We start from the raw sequence: 22,495 nt of genomic DNA, 5'->3' as shown, positions 1-22,495 counted from the left end.
ATTGATTCATGTGGATGAGTGTATAATGGTATACATTCACCTTTGTTAATGGTAACAAGAATAGCAACTCATTGCTCTGAATTAATTTGACTTTCTTACTATAGATTTTACCTCCAATTGAAAACACTACTTTTCCTCTATTCAAATGGAAGAAATAGGGATCTAATATATAAAGCTTAGTCTATGTATGTATGGCCGCTAAAGGAATCTGCACCGTCGTGTTTACATTCACCATATTTTGCACAGACGCTCTCTGTGACTCAGGGAACGACTAGGTTTTGAGTTGAAATTTTCACCCTGCACTTTCAAAAATATACTTATTAACCACCATATACAGGAGCCATTGTCTGCTGCTGATGTGGCAGTAAGCAACAAATCACATCTCAACTTATAGCAACCCATCACAGCTAAGTATTTATTTGCCACAGATAGGAGCTCCTAGCTTTGATTGGTTACTGTAGGCAATGAATAAAAGGCCCCACACTGCCATCGTTGGGACATGCAAAATATATCTCCATAGAACTCCTTTGGTGCCCAACCACAGGATGGTACACAGGGCTAGCTCCAGGTTTCAGTAGGCTCATAGGTCGACAGAGCCTAAGTAGGCCCCTTAGCAGAGAACTCAAGCTGCAACATTCAAAATTCAGAAACTAAAACAGTCTCCAGTTTCCTTAAAGGAAACCGACCACCACGGATCTACCTATTGAGGTAGATCTGGTGGCAGGTTCCTCTAATGTATAGTTGTATAGCCTTTTTAGGGCTAATTCTTGTGTGTCTGATAACTTTAATAAACTTTAATTCTTCCAATATTCAAATTTTCTAAAGAGGCTGCTGGGGCATGGAGTAGCCAGAGCTGAGGCTGCACAGCGCTGCTACTTCACGCCCCAGTAGCCTTTTGTGTTCTGCCTACCCTGAGATCTTCAGCACGCAGCTCCTGGTAGCTGCGCGCACTCGTTTGCAAAGCTGGGTTCTGTTTATGCACAGAAGCTCTGGCTTCAGAGCCAAGACTACGCAGCCCTCGGCCTGCTTTCTGCACATGCGCAGAACCCAAGTTTGCAGATGAGTGTGCTCAGCTACCAGCAGCTGCGTGCTGAAGATCTCAGGGTAGGCAGAACGCAAGAGGCTACTGGGGCGTGGAGTAGCCGCGCTGTGCAGCCTCAGCTTCAGCTACTCCATGCCCCAGCAGCCACTTTAGAAAATTTGAATATTGGAGGAATTAAAGTTTATTAAAGTTATCGGCCACACAAGAATTAGCCCTAAAAAGGACAATACAACTATACATTAGAGGAACCTGCCACTGGATCTACCTTAATAGATAGTAGTAGAGTAGTAGATCTGTGGTGGTAGGTTTCCTTTAAAGATTCCCTAGTTTATCATCCTGAGCAGCCCCCTCATGGTTATTTTATGTTAGCTCCCCTCAATCTACAGTTGGAAGAGCATACAGCAGTGTAAAAGAGGCATAAGACAGCTTATGTGTGAGGTAATATGATAGATAGAAAAATAGATGGAGATAGATAGAGATAAATATATAGAGATAGATACTTATAGATAGAGAGATATAGATGGAGAGATATCTATATATTGATAGAGATAGATAGATAGATAGATAGATAGTTAGATAGATAGATAGATAGATAGATAGATAGATAAATAGAGAAATATAGATAGATTAATAGAGATAGATGGAAAAAGATTGATCGACAAGGGTGGTCATTTATCTAAGCCTGATGTGCATTTTTTGGTTGCATTTTAGTGACTTTTTGAGCGTATTGAGGTATTTGCGCTGTAATCTTGCTTTGCAGTTAATTTGTCTTTGTATTTCTCCTGCTTCAATATGTTTGTGTCTTATTATACACTGATTTGCGCCTATATAGCTGCAATAAAACAACAGTCCTGGCCATGCTTAGGAAAAAGAATTGTATGATTTGAGCAACAAAATTGCGCCTTTTTTAAAATTTGCGCCTAATAAGGAGCAACAAAAACTTGACAAACAATAACAATTAAGGTGCAAAAAATAGACTCACAAAAGGCCAGAAATAGCTCAGGGAAGGAGTAAGTAAGATAAATGACCCCCATTGACTGATAGAGATGGAGAGATATAGATAGTTAGATTTAGAGAGAGAGATTGAGATTAATAGAGATAGATATAGACTGGTAGAGATAGATAGATAGATGAACCCAATGAAGAGGTAGCACTCCTTCATTGGATTTATTATTGGGACCCAAGCCATGGTATCTAGGAATGTGCACCCACACATCTGATGTGCCTCTTTGGACTTCTGTTTTTTATATAGATAGATATAGATATAAAATATTTGTTGTTAACCCATTCTATTTTGTTATTGCTTAGAGCAGTTATTTACTATCCAGGGCAACGTTGGGGATTACAGGTAGTTCATGAAATAAATGGCATAGAAAGGTAATGATAAGCAGTTGGCAGATACTGTTACACATACTATATAGATTTAGGTCCGGTACAACTGTTTTAGCTGTGGTCGGGGCTCATTGTTTTCTTGATGATTTGAGGTTCTACCAGTGGTTTCCAAGGATAGATCTATAAATGACAGATAGTAAGTAGATAGATGTGAAGTATCTAGTTAGATCAGTTAATAGATGGATGAATGGAGAAAAATACATAAGTATGGAACGATAATTAATAGAAGGATAGATACATGGGTATAAGACAGATGGGTAGATAGAACCAAATAGAAGATAATACTACTTGAAGTTAGACAACAGTTTGATCATCGATTGATGATTGATTGACTAATTAATTGATTGATAGATAAATAAATAAATAAATACTGCAGATAGATAAATAGATTTCTTTGTCGTGACCCCTTCCCTATCATGCGGGGTTAATATTCAGGAATAATTGTCTCCATGCAGGGATAGTCATCACAGGCTTCCGATCCGATCTCATTATAGGAGAAGATGCATATGCTCCATGGGTGATTGTTGCCATTATTTTCATGCGCGCCTCGGTCATTAGATCAGCATGACTGCCTTACAAGATGCCTGGGCTCCTTGAGGAGTTGGGAATTTGGCCTCTTCCTGCGACTTTGACACTTAGGAGTGAAGGGTGTGTGTGCATTCCTGGGAGCCGCCTGTCCTGCGCTCCGGCCGGCTGGATATAAGGGCGCAGGGCCGGGGGAGCGCCACCTTCCAGCACAAGCCTCAGCACCGCGGACAGCTCCCTGCTCTGCCCGACAACATGAGCGCCAGCCCGGAGAGGATCTCCTCCTACCGCCGCCACTTTGATGAGTACGCCAGCAGCTCGGTGGTGCGGCTCCGGGTGAGCAGCCCTTCACCTCCCCGGCACAGGAGGTCCACGAGCTACAGCCGGGACACGTGTGAGGTCCATGCAGGAGGGAGAAGGACCGCCTCCGCCACCAGGAGACCCCGCAGGTAACCATGAGGTCTTCTGTATTACATACACCTATCAATCTAGTCATCAATTATCTAGCCATAAATCTATCCATCATCTATTATCCTATCTATCACTTACCTGTTATATAGCAATCTATTCCTCACTTCCCTACCTGTCTATCATCTATTCACCACTGATCTATCTCATAACTGTTTATATATATATATATATATATATATATATATATATATATCCGTATATCTCATGTTTATTGATCATCAATCCAAAATAAACCTAATGTATCCCATATCTATCCTATTTTCTTTCTTTCTAATCATCAAATATATATACACACACACACACACACATATATATATATATATATATATATATATATATATATATATATATATATATATATCCTTTTATGTATTTTTATTTGGCTATCATCAATCTATAATGCAGTATATATGATCTGTATCATACAAATCAATCAATCAATCTATCATCTATCTATCTTTCTACTACTGTCGTCATTATAATTTAACAGTCTCTATCTTTTCTAGAGTCAAGGGCTGTTACTTTTTGTCCATGTGGCAACTTGTGATAACTTGTCCATTACTTGTTGAGGTTCATACCCAAATCTATAACCTTCAGTGTATTATGACATATCAAGAGTCCAGCTATCACATCTGATCGCTGTTATGTCTCTCATGATGTCATGACATGGAAGACCTGAAGCCATGACATGGAAATGTTATGACACATTCATGGAAATAGTATACATCTGAGTCTTTAGATTCAGAGATACATCTTTAAGAGCCATTGAGAATATTGTTACTGTTTTTTAATTTGTATTTACAGAAATGTTACAGAATTCCAGGAACATTTAGTAGATAAGATTTGACAATATATTAGGAAGAAACTATTAAGAAAAGACAGATGTGAGAAAGAAAAGATCTTTCTTTATAACTAAATAAGGTGTACTTCAAAAGAACTGAAAAATAATGCACAAGATTTAACAGTTGTGGAATGTTGGTGCCTCCTTTTGACTTTTCCAGGGCATTTCAGACTACAGATACAACTCTCTATGGGTGGTTATTTACTGCCCTTGGAACAAAGGAGAGAATGTATCACTATTTTTGGCTTGTGGAGATTTTTTTTTTATTTGGCTGGTGTCCTTTTTTGTGTCTAATTTATTGCATAGCTGGCTTTGATGTGAAATTTGCTGCTTTTTTTGTCCCTGTTGCATATCCCTGGAACAAATTGCGACTTTTCCAAAAATAATTCACATATACTGAAAAATAAGCCAAAAAAGTCACAAATACTGCCGGTTGGTGAGTTCTGTGGTTTAATTCGCAACATTTGGGGGTGCAAACACCAACAAATCAGTTGTAAGAAAACAACAGAAAAACGAACACATTGGGGGGATTTATTAATTCTGTCGCAACCAAGACAGTCGGCATCTGAGGTCCAATGACGGAAAGCATAGCCCAATGTATTAAAGTTGCTCATGGCTGTAAGTAATTAATGCGCAGATGAAACTAATCAGTCGGGTGACATAAAAATGCAGACACAAATGAGATATGCGCCAAAATCTTACATGGGCTGCGCCTGTTTATCTTCTGATTTCAGACCATTTTTTTCCGGGTCTGTTCTGCGCCAAAAATTGTGCCTAAAAATACTGACAAACTCAACTTAAATGTGGCAGATTATGTGGAAAATATAGGCCAAGCCCACTTGCACCAAAAAAAGACGGACAAGTCGAGATAGTTGGAAACATCTGTTCTTTCTGGCGCAAAGGCATTATAAATGATCCACAACACTTTTGCGCCTAAAAGTTGAGTTCCCAACAATTTTTTGGTGCATATACGATAATACATCTGCCCCAGTGAGTAATTCCACGCTTAGTGCCTTCCCATGATCATATATAAGATGAATGTGAAAAGAACTTATGGAAATTGACATCTGTATAATGTCTGCCTCCAACTTTACTGTAAAGCTGGCCATGCACATAGGATCACACAGTATAGAAAAGGACTGTATAATCTGGAATTTTCTTTGTCAGATTTCATGTATGATATAACAGGCTAGTAACATCTGATGGTTTTTCACATCTTGCATTCTGTTTTTTACACATTTCCAGCCAGTTCTGACATTTCGATAGCTGGATTGTCTATACAAATGATCCAATATATGATTGACTGGCTCCATTGTGGCTCTTCCTTTTGTTTCACTTGCCTTCGTTCTTTTCTACAAACAAGAAACCAAGAATCAAAAGAGAGATAAAATGGCATTAGTAGCCAGTGGAGGCTATGATCAATAGAAAACAAGAAAGAAAGCTTTTTTTATAAAGACTACAGGTAGTGATCTACTACCTTAAATTATATAAATAAAGCAAAAACAATCTTAAAAGGTTAAGTGTTAAATTAACTTTATGGAGCTTTATTGTTCAATTCAGGACAGCTTCTGGAATCAGTTTGTTACTGGAAAGATGTACAATGGAATAACCAATAGCAAACACAGTAATCCTTCATATTACTGGTTAGCAGATTGCAATCAGTGTAAACCACATATCACTACATGTAACATCTTGTTCACACATATTAACATGGATCATATTTACCAACCTATGTGTGGTATCTCAACTTATTCCATTGTTCCAACATTTGTACAAAAAGTGAGGGAAACCTGTATCTTTAACAACTCTGCAGGATTATGAGATTAAGATTAAGATTATTAATAATAGTCAACTAATACATTGTGTAAAGTTATCAAGGCACTTTTGTTCCGTATGCATTGCGACTTCTGTGTTCCCTTTAATTCCATATGTAATTCCATACATTTCTCCAGATCAAAAATAGTTTCTTTTACCTTAAGGGGGTATTCCGTTATAGCTAAAATTTATTCTTGTATAATGAAAAGTTATACAAATGACCAATATCCTTTCTGTATCAATTTCTCAGGGTTTTCTAGATCTCTGCTTGCTGTCATTCTATAGAAAGCTTCTATATTTACTTCTAGAGGATGGAAATCTGTCTATGGTTACACAGGTGCACGGCTCGTTATAGCGCACAGCTCTGATTACTCTCTGTGATATAATGAGCCGCCCACCTGTGTGAGGGAGGGACGCAGGTAGCAGTGTGAGAGGGACGAATCGTTTCGCGCTGCCTTAGCGCTTCATCTTGCTTCATCTTGAACACCTGTGTGATCATGGTCAGATTTCTGTCCTCTGGAAGTGAACATAGAAGTTTTCTATAGAATGACAGCAAGCAGAGATCTAGAAAATTGTGAGGAATTGATATAGAAAGTATATTAAAAAAAAAGTATACTTTTTCATCATGGAAACAATACTATGAATTTACCAAAGGCCAATAATCTATGACATTATGAGGAGTACAGATGAAGGAGTACAGAAGAATGCAAAAGTGAGGTTTTTAAATTTACTTGATACTTACTAACCTACTTACTATCTGCCTGGAGAAGAGTGTGCCAACATGATCATACAGTTAAAGAGGGAGAATGTCCTGACAATGGCACATATCTATTAATCTGTTTAAAGCAGACATTTTTCGTAATTTGTGGCAAACTTAACACCAAAATTCATTTGGGGCATAGATTATTGCTACTTTGGCATAGAAAAAGGTGCCAACCACTGCTTTGTGTTTTTTTTCAACTTCAATTGTGCAAAATGTTTCATGCAAATTGAGGATTTTGTTGCTCTCCCCTCTTACCAAATAAAGGGTGGGGAAAAGGCAGAGCCAGGAAACTAGCATGATAGCTCACAACACTTGACTCCATTCCCCCTACAGTTGTCTGTTGAACCCAGTTTATGACATGGCCTGCTCCTGTGTAGCAGTAGAGGGAATCAAAACTGACCTGAAAAACACCAGTTCTGAAACATGCTCCCCACTGAAAAAATCTCTTTATGTTATCAGAGTGGTAGACACTTTTTAGACTCTTTTATGACTAGTATACCAAAATGTGCGTGGCTTACTAAAAACTTACATGATATCACTGGTAAAAAGCCATATGACAAAAACTATGCACAGTATTTTTCGGACTATAAGGCACAACGGAGCATAAGGCGCACCATCAATTAATGCCTGCTAAAATGTCTAGGTTCATATATAAGGCGCACCATCAATAAATGCCTGCTAAAATGTCTAGGTTCATATATAAGGCGCACCGGAGTATAAGGCGCACCTGATTATAAGGATGAATGACCAGCAGGTGGCAGACCTGTGCACAGTTCAAGGCAGCTGTTGTCTGTAAGTACAGTTCATATACAAGGCGAACTGGACTATAAGGCGCACCTTTGATTTCTGAGAAAATCTAAGGATTTTTAGTACCCTTTATAGTCATAAAAATACGGTAATGCAACAAAGACAACAAATAGAAAGTACAATGTAGGCTAGTCAGCCTAAAACTTCACCACGGGGCACATTTATCATTCACCAACACTAAGTGCGCCAGTATATGATGCTGTCCTACCCCGAGCAACGCTGCACTAGCAGGGCACTTCTACACCAGGTCTGACATACCACAGCATTGACACACATGGCGTTTTTGGGCCGTTTTTGGGCCGTTTTTACTAAGTGCGTTTTCAGATCGTTAAAACCGCATGCGTTAAAAAACGGTTTTTTTAAAACGCATGCGTTTTTGTCAGTTTTTCAGTGCGCAATTTCGGAAAAACTGACAAAAACGCATGCGTTTTTAAAAAAACGCATGCGTTTTAAAAAAACGGATGCGTTTTTTAACGCATGCGTTTTTAACGATCTGAAAACGCACTTAGTAAAAACGGCCCAAAAACGGCCCAAAAACGCCATGTGTGTCTTCACCCTTAGCCTGTTCAATAATAGGCAAAGGCCCCCTGCAATCCCACTGCCCTGTGCCAACCCACTCCATATTTGGGTACTGCCCCATCCCCGCCAAACCGTAGTAGAGGGCAGATTAGTCACAATTCCAGGCACAGAGCCTGTTTTGGGCATACAAGCTGTAATAAATCAATCAAACACCCACCCCCAGATTTTTTTGCCCAAACACTTTAATAAATCTGATGCAGTTTGAATCTGTCCTTCAAACATTGCACCCTCTAACCTTTAGACATTAATGTTCCCCAACTTTTACTGTCATTACATGGATACATGGATGCATATTTAGTAAGGTATGATATGCAAACAAACCAAAAATGTCAGCATATATTGCATTCTCTGCATATAATTAACATTAGGATACAAATTAAAGAGAATACTGGGTCAATATGCAGAATATATTTATAAATATATATATATATATATATATATATATATATATATATATATATATATATATATAACATTATTTGTGTATATAACCTACATAAGGGGATTTCTGATTGTTACTGTACATCCTGCTGCAGAAACCTTGTCTACATTGAGTGGACTCTGACTACTATTTTAAGTCTCCTAGTGAAGGTCGTCTTCAGAGAGCAGATTTCTAAAACTATCCAGGGGTTGCTGGCTATCCTAGGATATTATCACAATATTTACAATGTGAAATTGAGCACACTGAATAATTTTGATATCCAAAGTGATAGCTGGTGTTTAATACTTGTACAAGCTGCATTATTTAAGCATTCTATTGCTATTGTTTGTAGAAATTATACTTACGTTGGAGATTTCTTTTCTTTATAATTTTTTTTTAATGTGCCTCCATTAAATTATTTATTTTTAGGTAACAATGTTTTCATTAAGTTATGATAAAGCATTTAGAAACAAGACAATTTTTGTTTAATGAAAGAATCAATCTATTTGTGAAGGATGCAAAAGCTATCTAGCTAGCTAGATACATAGTTGTGATAAAGCAGGGTGTATTTATACTGTAGTGGGACATTTCGGTGAACAAGTCACCTTTTTCAAGCATGCTTGAAAAAGGTGACTTGTTCACCCAAACGTCGCTTTATAGTCTAAAGACACCCTGCTTTTTCACAACCACAACTTTTTCATTTTGATTTCATTTAATTGTAATTGGATACCCTGGCCAGGGAACTTCAGATTTGCACCCGACCTCAGCTGTGCTGCTGTGGAGATAGATAGATAGATAGATAGATAGATAGATAGATAGATAGATAGATAGATAGATAGATAGATAGATAGATAGATAGATAGATTTCTATCTCGTATATTTATTTATATTTATGCAATACATCTATATATGTTGTATATCTATATTTTTAATGCATCTATCTATCTATCTATCTATCTATCTATCTCGTATATTTATTTATATTTATGCAATACATCTATATATGTTGTATATCTATATTTTTAATGCATCTATCTATCTATCTATCTATCTATCTATCTATCTATCTATCTATTTATCTATCTATCTGTCTATTTATGGCATCCTGATTGATAGACGTAAAGTTGCTGTAAATTAATATCGGAAGATCTATGGACTCACTGTTCTATTAGCGCTTTATATAATCTGCATAAAAAATAGCTTTTTGAGGTTGTGTGACATATTTGGAATTCATGCTGTATATATTTCATTTGAAATTGTAATAATAATATTTACATAGCTGAAAAAAAAATCTGAGATATTTGATTACATATTCACAAAACAAGAATATTCACAGTTTTCCAATATGATCTTTTGAAGGATTGTTTCTCTTTCTCCCAGGGCAGCTTTCTGCTGCTGTTAAATACTTTCATTTAAATGAATATACACTGAGCTCAGTCTATATTTCAGGAACTAGATTGATTATCTTGTATTTTTTTTATTGGTGATTGTCTCCACTGTATGTCCATCAGCAGACTGACTGTTGATCTGTCTGGGCAAACTGAACTATGGGCAGACTAGTTGAGTTACTACAGTCTCAAACAGTGTGTAACAATGAGCACTGACTATATATCCAAACGTAATGCTTGACTTTACACAAAGCACCGTGTATGACCAGAGGAGGATGATAATACAGTGGGTAAAATACACCATTGGATAGACAGATCTGTTTATTAGAAGGTTCAACAAATAGATACATTAGATAGATAGATATTAAACGTAGAAAATTAGATGTAGGATGCATCCATAGATATAGGAGGTAGATATTCAATACAATTTACACAAGGCATATATCAAATGCGATTAATTTTTTATGTTCTCACCTAAAATGTTTTATTCAATCTGTCTTTTCCATGGAATAAATAGAATTATTAGATTTTTAATTACTGAATACAGTTATATATTTATTATTATTTAATAATAATGATATAATAATAATGATGATTCATTTTTAACCCGTTCCTTCTGTAGTGATGTGTTTCTTTTCCCTGGCAGTATGATCGCTAATAGTTTTGCCGCAGCTTTTGTCCCAGTGGATCTGGAAGCGGCCAGCGCAGCAAACCAAGAATTTCTCAGCATCAGGAGCAATGAGAAACGTGAAATGATTGTTCTCAATGACCGTCTGACTAAATACATTGAGAGGGTATGACTTCTGACTTCTTATCCCAAGCCCTGTCTACCGCTAATGCATCTTCTATGTATAACTGGAATAGTCCATAATTCCTTATTAAAAGTATAAGTAATAAAAATGTTCTCAAATTATTATGTATGGTATAAAGATTATGGTAATACCCTACAAATAATTCCTATATAAAAGAGACATTCTCCAGGCAAATTTACCTTGAACAATTAAGTACATGAAAAGTGGCGACTCATAAAAACCCAAATGTACTTGTCTGACACTACGGTACTTGTGTTATCGTGTATTTACCTTTTGTGCAAACCTCTTGTGGAAATAAAAAAGGAAACAAAAACACAGTGGACAGATAATCATATAGAGTATAATATTATTGAGAAAGTGCATGTATATATAAATATATATTCACAGACCTCAAGAAAATGAAACTGTTCTGTGTAAATATGTACATTTACAATTAATAGAATTCTATAGTAATAAAATATTTCCTGCATATATTCTAATATAATTCTAATCTAATATAAATCTAAATTCTATTTGTCCTCTCATTTATCTGTATCTTTATCTCTATTATATTTCGTATGTGTATACCCTCACCGTCTTTCTTGCTCTCCCATATTTATCTAGCTATCTCCTAATCTCATTTATTTCCTCTATTATCTATTTATCTATCAAAAGAAAAGAAGCCGACTCCAAAATAACTCGGTGGTCTTTTGCGACGTTTATCTCCATTGTCTTATGCAATGTTTCGGCTAATAATAGCGGTTTTTAAGCAAGTTCCAAGTTTTGGATTGCTGCTCACTTTTTCTTTTTTCTATTTTGGGAGGTCGTGGTACCCGGGTATATAGAACCATCAGTATATACCGTCAGTTGTCCTATCTATCTATCTATCTATCTATCTATCTATCTATCTATCTATCTATCTATCTATCTATCTATCTATCTCCTTATATCTAATCCAGCTCTCATCTATCATCTATGTGGTTAGTAATCTCTCTTTTTCTCGTATGTATTTATGATTATCTCGCTCTAAATCTACATCTATACAGACAGTATCTCTTTTTTGTCTCTTTCCCTTCCCGTTTTTTTCCGTCTCTTTCCATTATTTTTATGTTTATCTTGCTCTCATCTATCTACTTATATCTGATCTACATCGTATCTATATAGTTAGCAATCTCTTTCTCTCTCTCTAGTTATGTACATCCCGCTCTCATTTCTGTCATATCTGGCTCATCCATATCTATATAGCTATCCCCTAATCTAATACATCTCAATTCTTTATAATGGTCATCCCTCTTTCTCCATTCATCGATATCCATATATGATTGGTATATTTATGCCTGTATTAAATTTTTATTAATTTTAAATATGCAATATTTTATTTTTATATAATATCTACATCTATATCCCTACCCTTTTGGAAGCATATTTTCCCTTTCTCTTTACTGTCAATTCACCCTTTCTCTATCATTGCACTGTATAAAGTATATTTTCAGCTTATGAAATATGTATCAGTGACGCTGCCCTGCCATCTAGGATAGCGGATTGTATATACACAAGGTAAAGCTGTGATCGTGTGTGTGCGGTAGGTTCGGGACCTGGAGCAGCAGAACGCCATAGTGCAGGTGGAGTTGGACGCGCTCCGCAGTCGCACTACCAGACCCTCAGCTCTACGCGCCCTGTACGAGGAGCAACTGCGGGACCTGCGCAGGGAGGCGGAGCAGGCCAGGATCCAACGGGTAACATATATATACCTCCACCATATACATAGGGAACCACATGGCCCAGGTGATAGTTCCCAACAGCTGGAGTCTCAGCACTGGCCATGGCTTGCTCTATATATCTGCCTGGCTTCCATTGTATCTGTAGAAAGTCCACAGAGCTGGCCTCTGGCGCCTGGAATACTACACAAGTGCACTGCCCTTTTAACCTTCAATCTGTTGAGGATAAGGGTGTCTATAAATCTTGACTTGCTGGGAGTCTGTGTGAGACCAGTGTATGGAGCGTTCTGGGCATTGTTGTGCCACATGTCACTTCTCCTCAGCTGTCTTCACCCCTGATCATCATGCAGATCTTGGCTGGGTGAAGCTTTGTTTGACTGGTAGGATGTTTTGTCTCCTGTTTCCCCCCATTGGGCTGGATTGTTGATCCTGTTGCTAGGACACCAGTTGTTTAAGAAATAAGTTAACCATTTAGCATACAGCATGGTGAGAGTTGGTACAGCATTGTGGGAGAAGGAAAATGATTATAAGTCCATAAAATTGGAAAAATGAAATGAGTGTGGTTTATCAGCTCAGGCTAGATTTAATATATACCGGGGCTATCAGAAAGTCCATCTATCTGCAGTTTAAACTGACTGATAACAGCAAAACAAAAGACTTTCCTTAAGTTAAGTGTCCCTTTGTGCCCTTGGCTTCAATTTACCATAGCTATCATGGGTACCCTGAGTAGTGATATAGCAGAGAACCTTACTGATAAAACCTAGTTGTGAACTTCTCATATATGGGCAGGAAAGCATTGTACCCCTGACAAAACAAAAGTCTGTCCCTAAGTTTAGTGTCCCTTTATTACCTTGCCTTTCAATTACTATTGCTATGATGATTACCCTGGAGCAGTGATATAGTGGAGAACCTCCCTGATAGAACCTAGTTGTGGTCTTCTTCTCATACATGGGTTGGGAACTACTGAACCCCTGGCAGTAATTGGGGATGGGGATTGCTGCAGGATAGTCAGGCATAAGACTGTGCTTTCTTTAACAGGATGTAGCAGTGGCTGCCAAGTCATCAGTGTCTGAGGAGCTCAGCGCCGTAAAGAAACGTTATGAAGATGCAGTGGAGGGGAGGAAAAAGGCTGAAGGGGACATTGAAGCTTTCCGCCCTGTGAGGAGCTGTCCTTGCCATACTCACTCACCTATTACACTGCAGACCAGGCATTGTCTTACTCACATATGAAATGTTTATGGAAATGAGGACTGCCTTAACCCACTAACTGCCTGTAACAAATAATCAGACATCAGTTTTCACCACTGTCCTTGGGCTGTGTATAGTACCCCAGAGGGGGACATATAGTAACAGAGGTAGTAGGGGCTACAACTAGTGTGATGGTCTAGCACCTCATGCTCTTCTCACCCTGCACTTTATATGACGAGCCAGGGGCAAGTGGATGATGTTGTAGGAGCATCAGTTCATGTAAACACTTCTCTCCTGTACAGTCCTGCCTGATGAGAGCCTTGGGGCAATGAAATATGCCACACACGATTCCGCAGAGATTCCTAATCCCTTCTAATCACCCAGAGAATAGCAAGAGTTGACTAAAGCATCTACAACACAGGACTGCAGGGTTAAAGGGAACAATAAGAGCAGGGCAATATAGGGACAATACCCACAAAAGAATTACAAATTATATCACTTTACCAATATCATGTTTATATAAAATGTAGACCTTATTGTAACACAGTAAGACACAGTATTGCAATTGAAGACAATTATAATGTTACTACAGATTCCAGAGTATGTAGTAATGCTTAAATTGGGACATATTCACACCAAGAGAACACACAGTTGCAGTTTTATAGTGTTGTACCTGTGCATGGACCTTTATACCCTTATTACCCTGGGTAACTGTTGGGGCTCTCTATTTCTGTAGTTTGAATGAACTGCATTTGTTTTATCATACTCAATGAATAATAATAATTATAAATAATCATAAATATACATGATACCATGAAACTGCAACTTTAAAAAACACATGTTGATTACAGTTATAGCCAGAATATTAATACTATGGATATCTACTTACTACTAAAGCTACTATAGTTATTTTTCAGACAATTATTTTATGATAAGTTTTAACAACTGATCTAATAGTCATATAGTTCTTAAAAGTCATGATTATTCATTAATGTATTTACTCAAAACATGATGGGGGGCATTTATTATCGCCTTAGAAATGGAAAACTTATTGCTGTGCCTCTTGTGCCATATTTATGAAGTGTGGGCGCCACTATATTGCTGGTTTTCTGCACTCACAACTTGTTTCTATTTTGGGTGCAAAATTGTGGTGCCCTTTGTGACTTTGTTACTTTTCTGGTACTTATAGTTTTCCAACTCCTTTCGTGGCACAGTTTTTGGCACAAAATTAGAGCAGCTAAAAACTGGCCTAGGGAGTTCTATTTCGCCTTCATGAATGTAGAGAAATGTCTAATCCTTTTTGTTCATGCCTCAAATAATTAATTCCTTGCACCACAAACTTACAGCCCACTGAAAATTATAGCACGCTTCCTGCATCCAAATGATGCCCCCAGATATATCTAAAGATATAATAATTTCTACCCGTGTAATATTTATGTTTCTAATCAAATATCAATGGGGGACATTAATCATAGTCTGTTAGACTGTTTTGAGCGTCTTTTATCGCATCTCGTTAATTAGGCGCATTTATGCGCCATTTTCTGGCGCACAGCAAAGTTCGGCACTTAGTGGTTCTGAGTCCCTGTACCTTATCTGACATAGTGAGTGCGTCCTATACAGATGTTTGCACGGGATCTATCACTATTTTGCGCCTAAAAAGGCACAAAATAGGTGCAGAAAATGCACCTCCTCTGAGCAGGTGCACTTCCAAAAAACTTCCCTTTTCATTACTAAAAACATACATTTTAGGTTCCCAAATGAAGAATAACCTCTATGCAACATGGAAAATACTTCGGAGCAGTTTTAAAATGTAAAATTTCTCCAGTAACGACTTCATCACTTTCTATGGGATCATCTCTTTGAGTGATTATTGTCTTATTGTACAGATCTGAGAATATTATCAGACTCCATTTCATGTAAATTACAATAAAAAAGGCAAAGACTCATTTCAGCAAGAATTTTTTTTTTTTTTTTTTTACATATCTGTAACTTTTAGTCCCTGCAGTTACATCACAATAATAGTTTTTTTAAGCAGAGATGAAGCCCTGAACGTTCTGTCATCTTTTCTAAGTCTCCTTTCATTATTGCTCACAAATGAGATCTTACAATTTGCGCGAATTTAGGCGCAAATGAATGGGACATGCGACTATTCCAAAGTGCATTTACTAAGGCAGAACGAGATCCATCATAGATCAGGAGCCAAAAAGAAGAGCAAACCAGGCGCAAAAACAGGCGAACCTGAGACCCACTATGATTAATGTCCCCCAGTATGTTCTAGATCTATGTATCGATGTTATCTGGCTAGCTAGTTATTGTATTTATCTTTATACACATTTTGTAGATCTATTATCTATCTATTGTCAATTTTAGCCTTTAATAATTGACAACAACCAGTAATCTATAAGATAAAAGTAGTGCTCTTTACATCTTTTATAACGTAGATATCTTTGCAGTGTTTCTATCATCACATATGTTTACAGTGTCACAGTACTGTATATGTATCTTATTTTTTGCATTTATTTTTATTTTCTCACTGCGTTTTTTTAGTGGATTTACACATTTTTTTGCAACTTTTTCATACAATCTCATAAAACCAGCACACTGGTTTTCCTGTTTTGCGCCTAATTCAACCTTGAACTGTGTCTGCTGGCAGATGTTGGAATATACTGTATCATTTACTTACACCAAAAAAAAAGTGCAAATCCATTCTAGTCCCTACTAGGCAAGCAACAGTTTTGTATAGGTTGCATCAAAAATGGCACCAGTTACACAAATTGCGCCCCAAATTGGCAAAAATAGGAGCTGAATCTGCACCAATATGTAAAGAATTTTATGATAATAAATGTAATTAATGTCCTTCTGAGGTAGGGAACAGGTACAATAGGGTCTGCATTTCTTTGCTGTCTTATGTTCTTAGGATGTGGACGCAGCCACTGCTGGTCAGATCGCACTGGAGAAACAGCTGGAAACTTTGGAGACAGAGATTGCTTTCCTGCAGCGAGTTCATGGAGAGGTAATGCCGCTTTCTACTAGTGTGTATAAGGTGCAATGTGAAGCTTGCTCTGTATGTTCATGCTGTGTCTGTCAATGCAGGAGATAGAGGAGTTGATGAAGCAGATCTACAATATGAGCGCCTCCTGTGACCTGGCTTTCTCCATCCCAGACTTCGCTGCTGCTTTGAGGGACATTCAGACAGAATATGAAGAAATTGCAGCCAAGAACCTGCAGGTTAAAATTAGAACTCATCCTGTTTGGGGAAAGATTGAATTAGATGTCAGCTTCTACTTAACAAATATTTGTGGTAACATAAAAAGCTTGTTTATCTTGTATGGGAGAAATCAGAATGTAGCCATTGGACATCCCTGCCAGTCCTCATAGACTGATGCACACAGAGTTGTCTCCATTAACCCCTGAATAGGCCAACAAGTCCTCCCTCCAGTGGCAATGGGAAGCTGCAGGATCCCCCTATGCTGCAGTCATTTGGCTGCAAGGTGGTTAATTAAAGAGTTTGGTGTTTATGAGACCTTAATGAACCCTCCTCTGTGAGGACCTGACACTACACGTCTACATCCCCCTGCTTATGCTGTCTTCTGCTGCTCTTACCCTTAGGAGATGGACGAGTGGTACAAAAGCAAATTTGTTGACTTCAGTCGAGCTTCTACAAAGCATGTAGAAAACGTGAGACTTTACAGAGGAGACATGGCAAACTGCAAGAGAAGCGTAAGTGGGACTGCAAAGGCCTCGGAGCCCATTGATGTCACTTCAGATGCAGCCTGTCTTGTGATGTCCCTAACATTTGGAATATGACTACTATCTTCTGTGCACTATACACTACACACACTTTCAAAGTCTGTAAACCTCCATTTATTGGAGTGAGGCAATATAGGACCCTTTACACACTGCAGTTGCCAATAAGCCATTTTAAGGCCCATTTGTACATCTCAGTTGCCAAAAGACAAGTGCCATGGCAATACTGATCATGTTCTAAATATGTTTGTAAATATGGTAAATTCTTTCGAGTATGAACCTTCTTTTTGCTGAGGGTTGTCATTATAGCAAAGGTCAATGTGTAATTTCATGTCTAGAGATGCTGTGCACACAGATGCACTCTTTTGTTACTATGTAGAAAGCCATTTTAGGCTGAGAAGAGGCTGACTGTTAGATTAGTACAGAAGGGATATTGATAAAGATGTCTACCGCTTTTATCACTGCTCTACTGAGAAACCCCAGTGATGTGGAAACCTGCATGCAGTTTGTTTTGCGGTTATTGAGCCATGGGGTGACATTATAAGAGGCTTGTGCTGCCTTAGAATTCTGACCCTGCCTGGCCTAGAATTGTGCCACAACGTACTGACATTCTGTCTATAGCTAGTTCAGGCCCACTCTGCCCCCAGACATGCCCCCCATCGTGCCCACTTGGAGTTAATGTGGCGTAAAGGGGGAAATCTCTGCCTTTATGTCAGTGTTTTTATCAACCTTTTCAATCCATGTACCTCATAGTGAAAAAAAGTTTTTACTGGATACTCGGAAAGAAGTAATCAGTTAGACATTTTAACCAAATACCTCTCCATTTGAAACTTTCAGTAAATATGAGACCATCAGTAACTATTAGATTGCACAACATGCAGTATTATACTTCCTATCAAAGCATTTTGTACCATGATGTATTTTTGAAAATCCCTGATACAAAGTAGTTAAGTCTGTAAAGACAAAACTTGATGATGTTAGACATGTGACTTATGACCTATGACAATATGGAAATTTATTTCAGAAAAGCCTTTCTCTTATGGGGGCATCTGTGGCTCACACACTTATGGGGGCAGGCACTCTACTTAACCTGTACAAAAACATAAATATAGCTTGTAGACCTGAAATGGACACACAATGATATATGTATAAGCTTATAACAATTTTTTTTATCAAGTTCATTATCATTATCAATACATTATACATTACATCAAAACAATTTATTAAGTATTTATCTAAAATAAAAAATTCCGATAAAGAACAAATACATGTTCCACTTGGGGTTTGATTACAGATCAAAGGTAAAGAAACAGAACTAGAATCCCTTAGAAGCAAAAATGCAGCATTGGAGGCCCAGGTTAAAGAGACTCAAGAAAAGAACAAACTTGAAATAGAGGAATTGCAGGTTAGTATGCTCAGTGGATCTAGTTGTAGAAATATTTAATATCCTGTTCATTTTTCTGAGAAATTTGTTTTTCATTACAATACCTAGGTGAGAATAAGTAGATTAGAAGAAGATTTAAAATCTCTGAAGGAAAAAATTGCCTTACATTTACGGGAGTATCAAGATCTACTGAGTGTAAAAATGGCTCTGGACATTGAGATTGCCACATACAGGTAATAAAAGTGTGATTTCAGTTATAACAAGTGTCTGTACATGTATTAACATGTAACTTCATATAATATATATAACCTTATTATTACACTAAGGCAAAATATGATAACACAGCTCAACTGAGAGCTATAGAAGGCTACCGTTCCTTACCTCCGTTAAAAAAAAGGAAAGAATGGAGGTTTAACAGGGGTTTAAAGTATCAATTAATAATCACATTGACATCAATGTAAATTTTATGTCATCCATTATGGTCAGTTTGGCTGGTATTTGTTATCCATGCGTTTTTTGCAAATGAAGGAAAAGTACTGCAGCCTACCTCATTTTTTTGCCATCCAATAACGCATGGATAACGGTTACCTCCAAAATGGAACATAACGGATGACAAAAAATTTACAGTGAGGATAATGGGATTTTTAATTCATAAGTTAAAGCTCTGTCTGTTCTTTACTTTTTTTAACTGTCATAAGGAACAGTTGTTTGAAATGAGCCCAATAAAGCAAAAGTCAAAGCTGATCATGCTCTGCATGATGGAATATAAAATAAGATAATTAAATGAACAAGCTCTACAGTTAAAGTACAGAAAGGGAGGATGGATTGGGTGTGGTAACCATGCTACATGCACTCTATTCCTCTACTGAACTATTCCTGACATCTCCCTTTATCCTTACTCAAATCTTCATAAGTGTGGTTTCAAGATGTCATCAACAAAGTTGCACCAATGCTTTCCTCTATTCTAAATATATTTATCTGTGTTTGGCTCACTGCTGTTATTTATTGTAAACAATAGAAGAAGAACATGGATCTATGCCTTAATGGACGTCTACCACCAGGATCAAGGATCATTAACCAAGCACACTGACGTACTGGTGTGTGCCCCCCTGGCAGGATCCCCTCTTCTTTTAGCTTCTTTAACTTATTTGTCTCATTATTCCTTTGCAGGAAGCTTATTGAGGGAGAGGACAGTAGACTTGCTACATCAGTAGGTGGAGTCTTCCACCAAAGTAAAATATCTGGAGTCACACATGTGAGCTCTACCGAAAGTGTATCCCAGACTTTGGAGCGAAAAGAGAGGACAACTGTCCTTATCAAGTAAGGGTGATACCCGGGCTCTGAATAGAATTGTTCTAGTTTTAGATGAGCAGAATTCTAATATTAATTACTTGTATCTCATTTTGTTTTGTTAAACAACAGCTAGAGGAGGCGAAGAGGGTATACAGAAAGTACAATACTTGTTACAAGGGAAAAGCTGCTGAAAGTGAATTCTGCAAGACCTGTCCTGGAAGAGCAAGATCCTCGACCTCTCTCTCTTTGATACCTATTCTATCTGCTATGTGCTCTGTATTATCCTCTGTTTTTTTTTATTTTCTGCCTTATGAAGCACAATCACTTTTCTCTGGCTTTGCTAAATAAACACATTGCATCAAATCTGTCTTAGTTTTACATACGTTACACATGTCGATCGTTATATCTTATGGTAGAGAAGGGGTGCAAGCCCTAGATTCACCCTCAACCCCTGCAAACCCTAGTGGTTAGGGACTTCTGGTCGACATCCCTGCACTAACTGGTTGCACAGAAAAGATGACAAATACAGAAAGACAAAAAAACATAGATGACAGAACAAGCAAATCAGGCAAAACATAGTCGCATGAACAAGCAGAGATTGGATACACACAAAAGCAAAGTAGGTAGCAATAGCAAATACACAATTGTCAGTAGACTGAGAATTAACCAGCATCCTCTGATGGACAGGGAGTAATGGACGCTGCTCCAACAGCTGACTGGTTCAGCCGTCCATCACTCAAGCCACAGATGCACACAACCTGAACTCAAACTCACACCTAGCTTTCCTAAAGGAAAAGATCCTGAAAAACAGTTTTCAATCAAAGGCAGCCCTGGATGTAGTTTTCAAGCACAGAAGCCTGAAGTCTGATCCCATTCAAAATACTGCTGAGCAAACCAGGGAGTCCTAACAGTATCTCCCCTTTTAGGAGGGGTCACTGGACCCTTTACTAAAGATGGATTATCTGCTCCAGTGCAAATTAAATCTTGGGCCTTCAATAGATTTTCGTCATTGGATGGATCAGGAGAAACACAAGAGAAACTAAGATCTAACCATAACAGCAGAAAAATTGGGACATGGCACAGCATGGGAAAGTTTGATGGGTGTATACAAATTCAGTGATAGGAAGAATGGGGGAAACAGTTAGCTAACACTAAATTCATGACAAATAACCTGTCCAGAAACAGCCAGGCTTTGCGCTAGCTGTCTGGGTAAGTGGTGGCAAACTCACCCTGCAACGTCCCTATGGGCTATAGCCCTGCCTGCAATCAGGAGCCTAACGGTCCCTGAGTGACCCTGCAAGGTGACGGGAGACCTACTTCATCTGGCAGCAGCTAGATGGTGGACAGGTAACAGGAATTTGGATTTAGACCAGTGTTCACACCAGTACACAGGAAACCAACACAAGTCAGACACAGGGAAAGCTGGGTCACACTCGGAGATACACGACACTGAAGGACAAACAACAGATACAGACAGACAAGCGAAGTCAGACCAAACAAGGTCAAATCCAAGACTGTGGCAAAGATACACAATTGAATAGTATGGTTGGAAGATGTAGCAGAAGTCGATAACACAGAGTAGCATCTCATCCCACAAAAAATAAGCTCTCGCATGGCGACATTAACTGAGACAAAAATATTTTATAGCTTACTAAAAACTGATACATCCAATAGGACAAAAGGCCTTCATTTCCCACTGCACTTCGCTGTGCACCCATACAACAAGTAACGTCCACATGTGGATTGTTTCTGTACTTGGGAGAAATTGCATTATAAATTATAAGATGGGTTTTTTTCCTTTTGTCTTTTCTGAAATGGTTAGTTTTAGGGCTAAATGAACATATTACTTACAAAATTAGACCATTCTAAATTTCTCCTCCAATTTGTTTTTGTTACTAAGAAGCTGTGAAATAATGAAGATTTATAGAAGCTGTTATTAATAGTTTGAGGGGTGCAGATTTGAAATGGGTTGATTCATAGGGGGTTTCTAATATTATATGTTTCAAATCTCATTTAAAACAAAAATGATCCCCAAACTAGTCAATTCTGAAATCTCAAAGTCACTTTGGTAAGTTAAAGTGTTCAAAATTTCTAACCGTATTAAGCAACACATGTTAGATTACAAAACGTGGGTCTGACAGGGAAAGAAAAGGTTAAGTTCCTGTTTTAAGCCATTGAGCAAAATGCCATCAGGAGTCAAAGAATAGGGTAAGCAGTTGAGGAGAAGAGAATTCATTAGTAATACCCTTAAAGTTAGGGAATTAAGAAGACTTCTCAGAAGGTACATGGAGACTTACAGCCATTAATTCTCTACTGGGAAATTAAATTAG

The 22,495-nt window shown here is 37.9% G+C and overlaps 1 protein-coding gene across 1 annotated transcript; it reads left to right on the top strand.

The window, feature by feature from the left end:
- The first annotated feature begins 2,925 nt into the window (after positions 1 to 2,925).
- On the top strand, positions 2,926 to 20,528 carry LOC140121824 (desmin-like). The gene is made up of 11 exons (XM_072141902.1): positions 2,926 to 3,408; positions 10,691 to 10,838; positions 12,422 to 12,571; positions 13,592 to 13,711; positions 16,659 to 16,754; positions 16,835 to 16,969; positions 17,351 to 17,461; positions 18,783 to 18,893; positions 18,981 to 19,105; positions 20,043 to 20,192; positions 20,295 to 20,528. The coding sequence occupies exons 1-11, from the start codon at positions 3,215 to 3,217 to the stop codon at positions 20,296 to 20,298; spliced, it is 1,344 nt and encodes a 447-aa protein (XP_071998003.1). The 5' UTR covers positions 2,926 to 3,214; the 3' UTR covers positions 20,299 to 20,528.
- Positions 20,529 to 22,495: the final 1,967 nt, after the last annotated feature.

The sequence above is a fragment of the Engystomops pustulosus genome, chromosome 3 (genome assembly GCF_040894005.1).
Source record: "Engystomops pustulosus chromosome 3, aEngPut4.maternal, whole genome shotgun sequence".
NCBI classification, from domain to species: domain Eukaryota; kingdom Metazoa; phylum Chordata; class Amphibia; order Anura; family Leptodactylidae; genus Engystomops; species Engystomops pustulosus.
This window is presented reverse-complemented; position numbering and strand designations above follow the sequence as displayed.

Coding starts and splice junctions, on each gene's coding strand:
- LOC140121824 (XM_072141902.1), top strand. CDS start 3,215: ATGAGCGCCAGCCCGGAGAGGATCTCCTCCTACCGCCGCCACTTTGAT. Junction 10,839..12,421: donor TGACTAAATACATTGAGAGG/GTATGACTTCTG, acceptor TGTGTGCGGTAG/GTTCGGGACCTGGAGCAGCA. Junction 17,462..18,782: donor TGGCAAACTGCAAGAGAAGC/GTAAGTGGGACT, acceptor GTTTGATTACAG/ATCAAAGGTAAAGAAACAGA.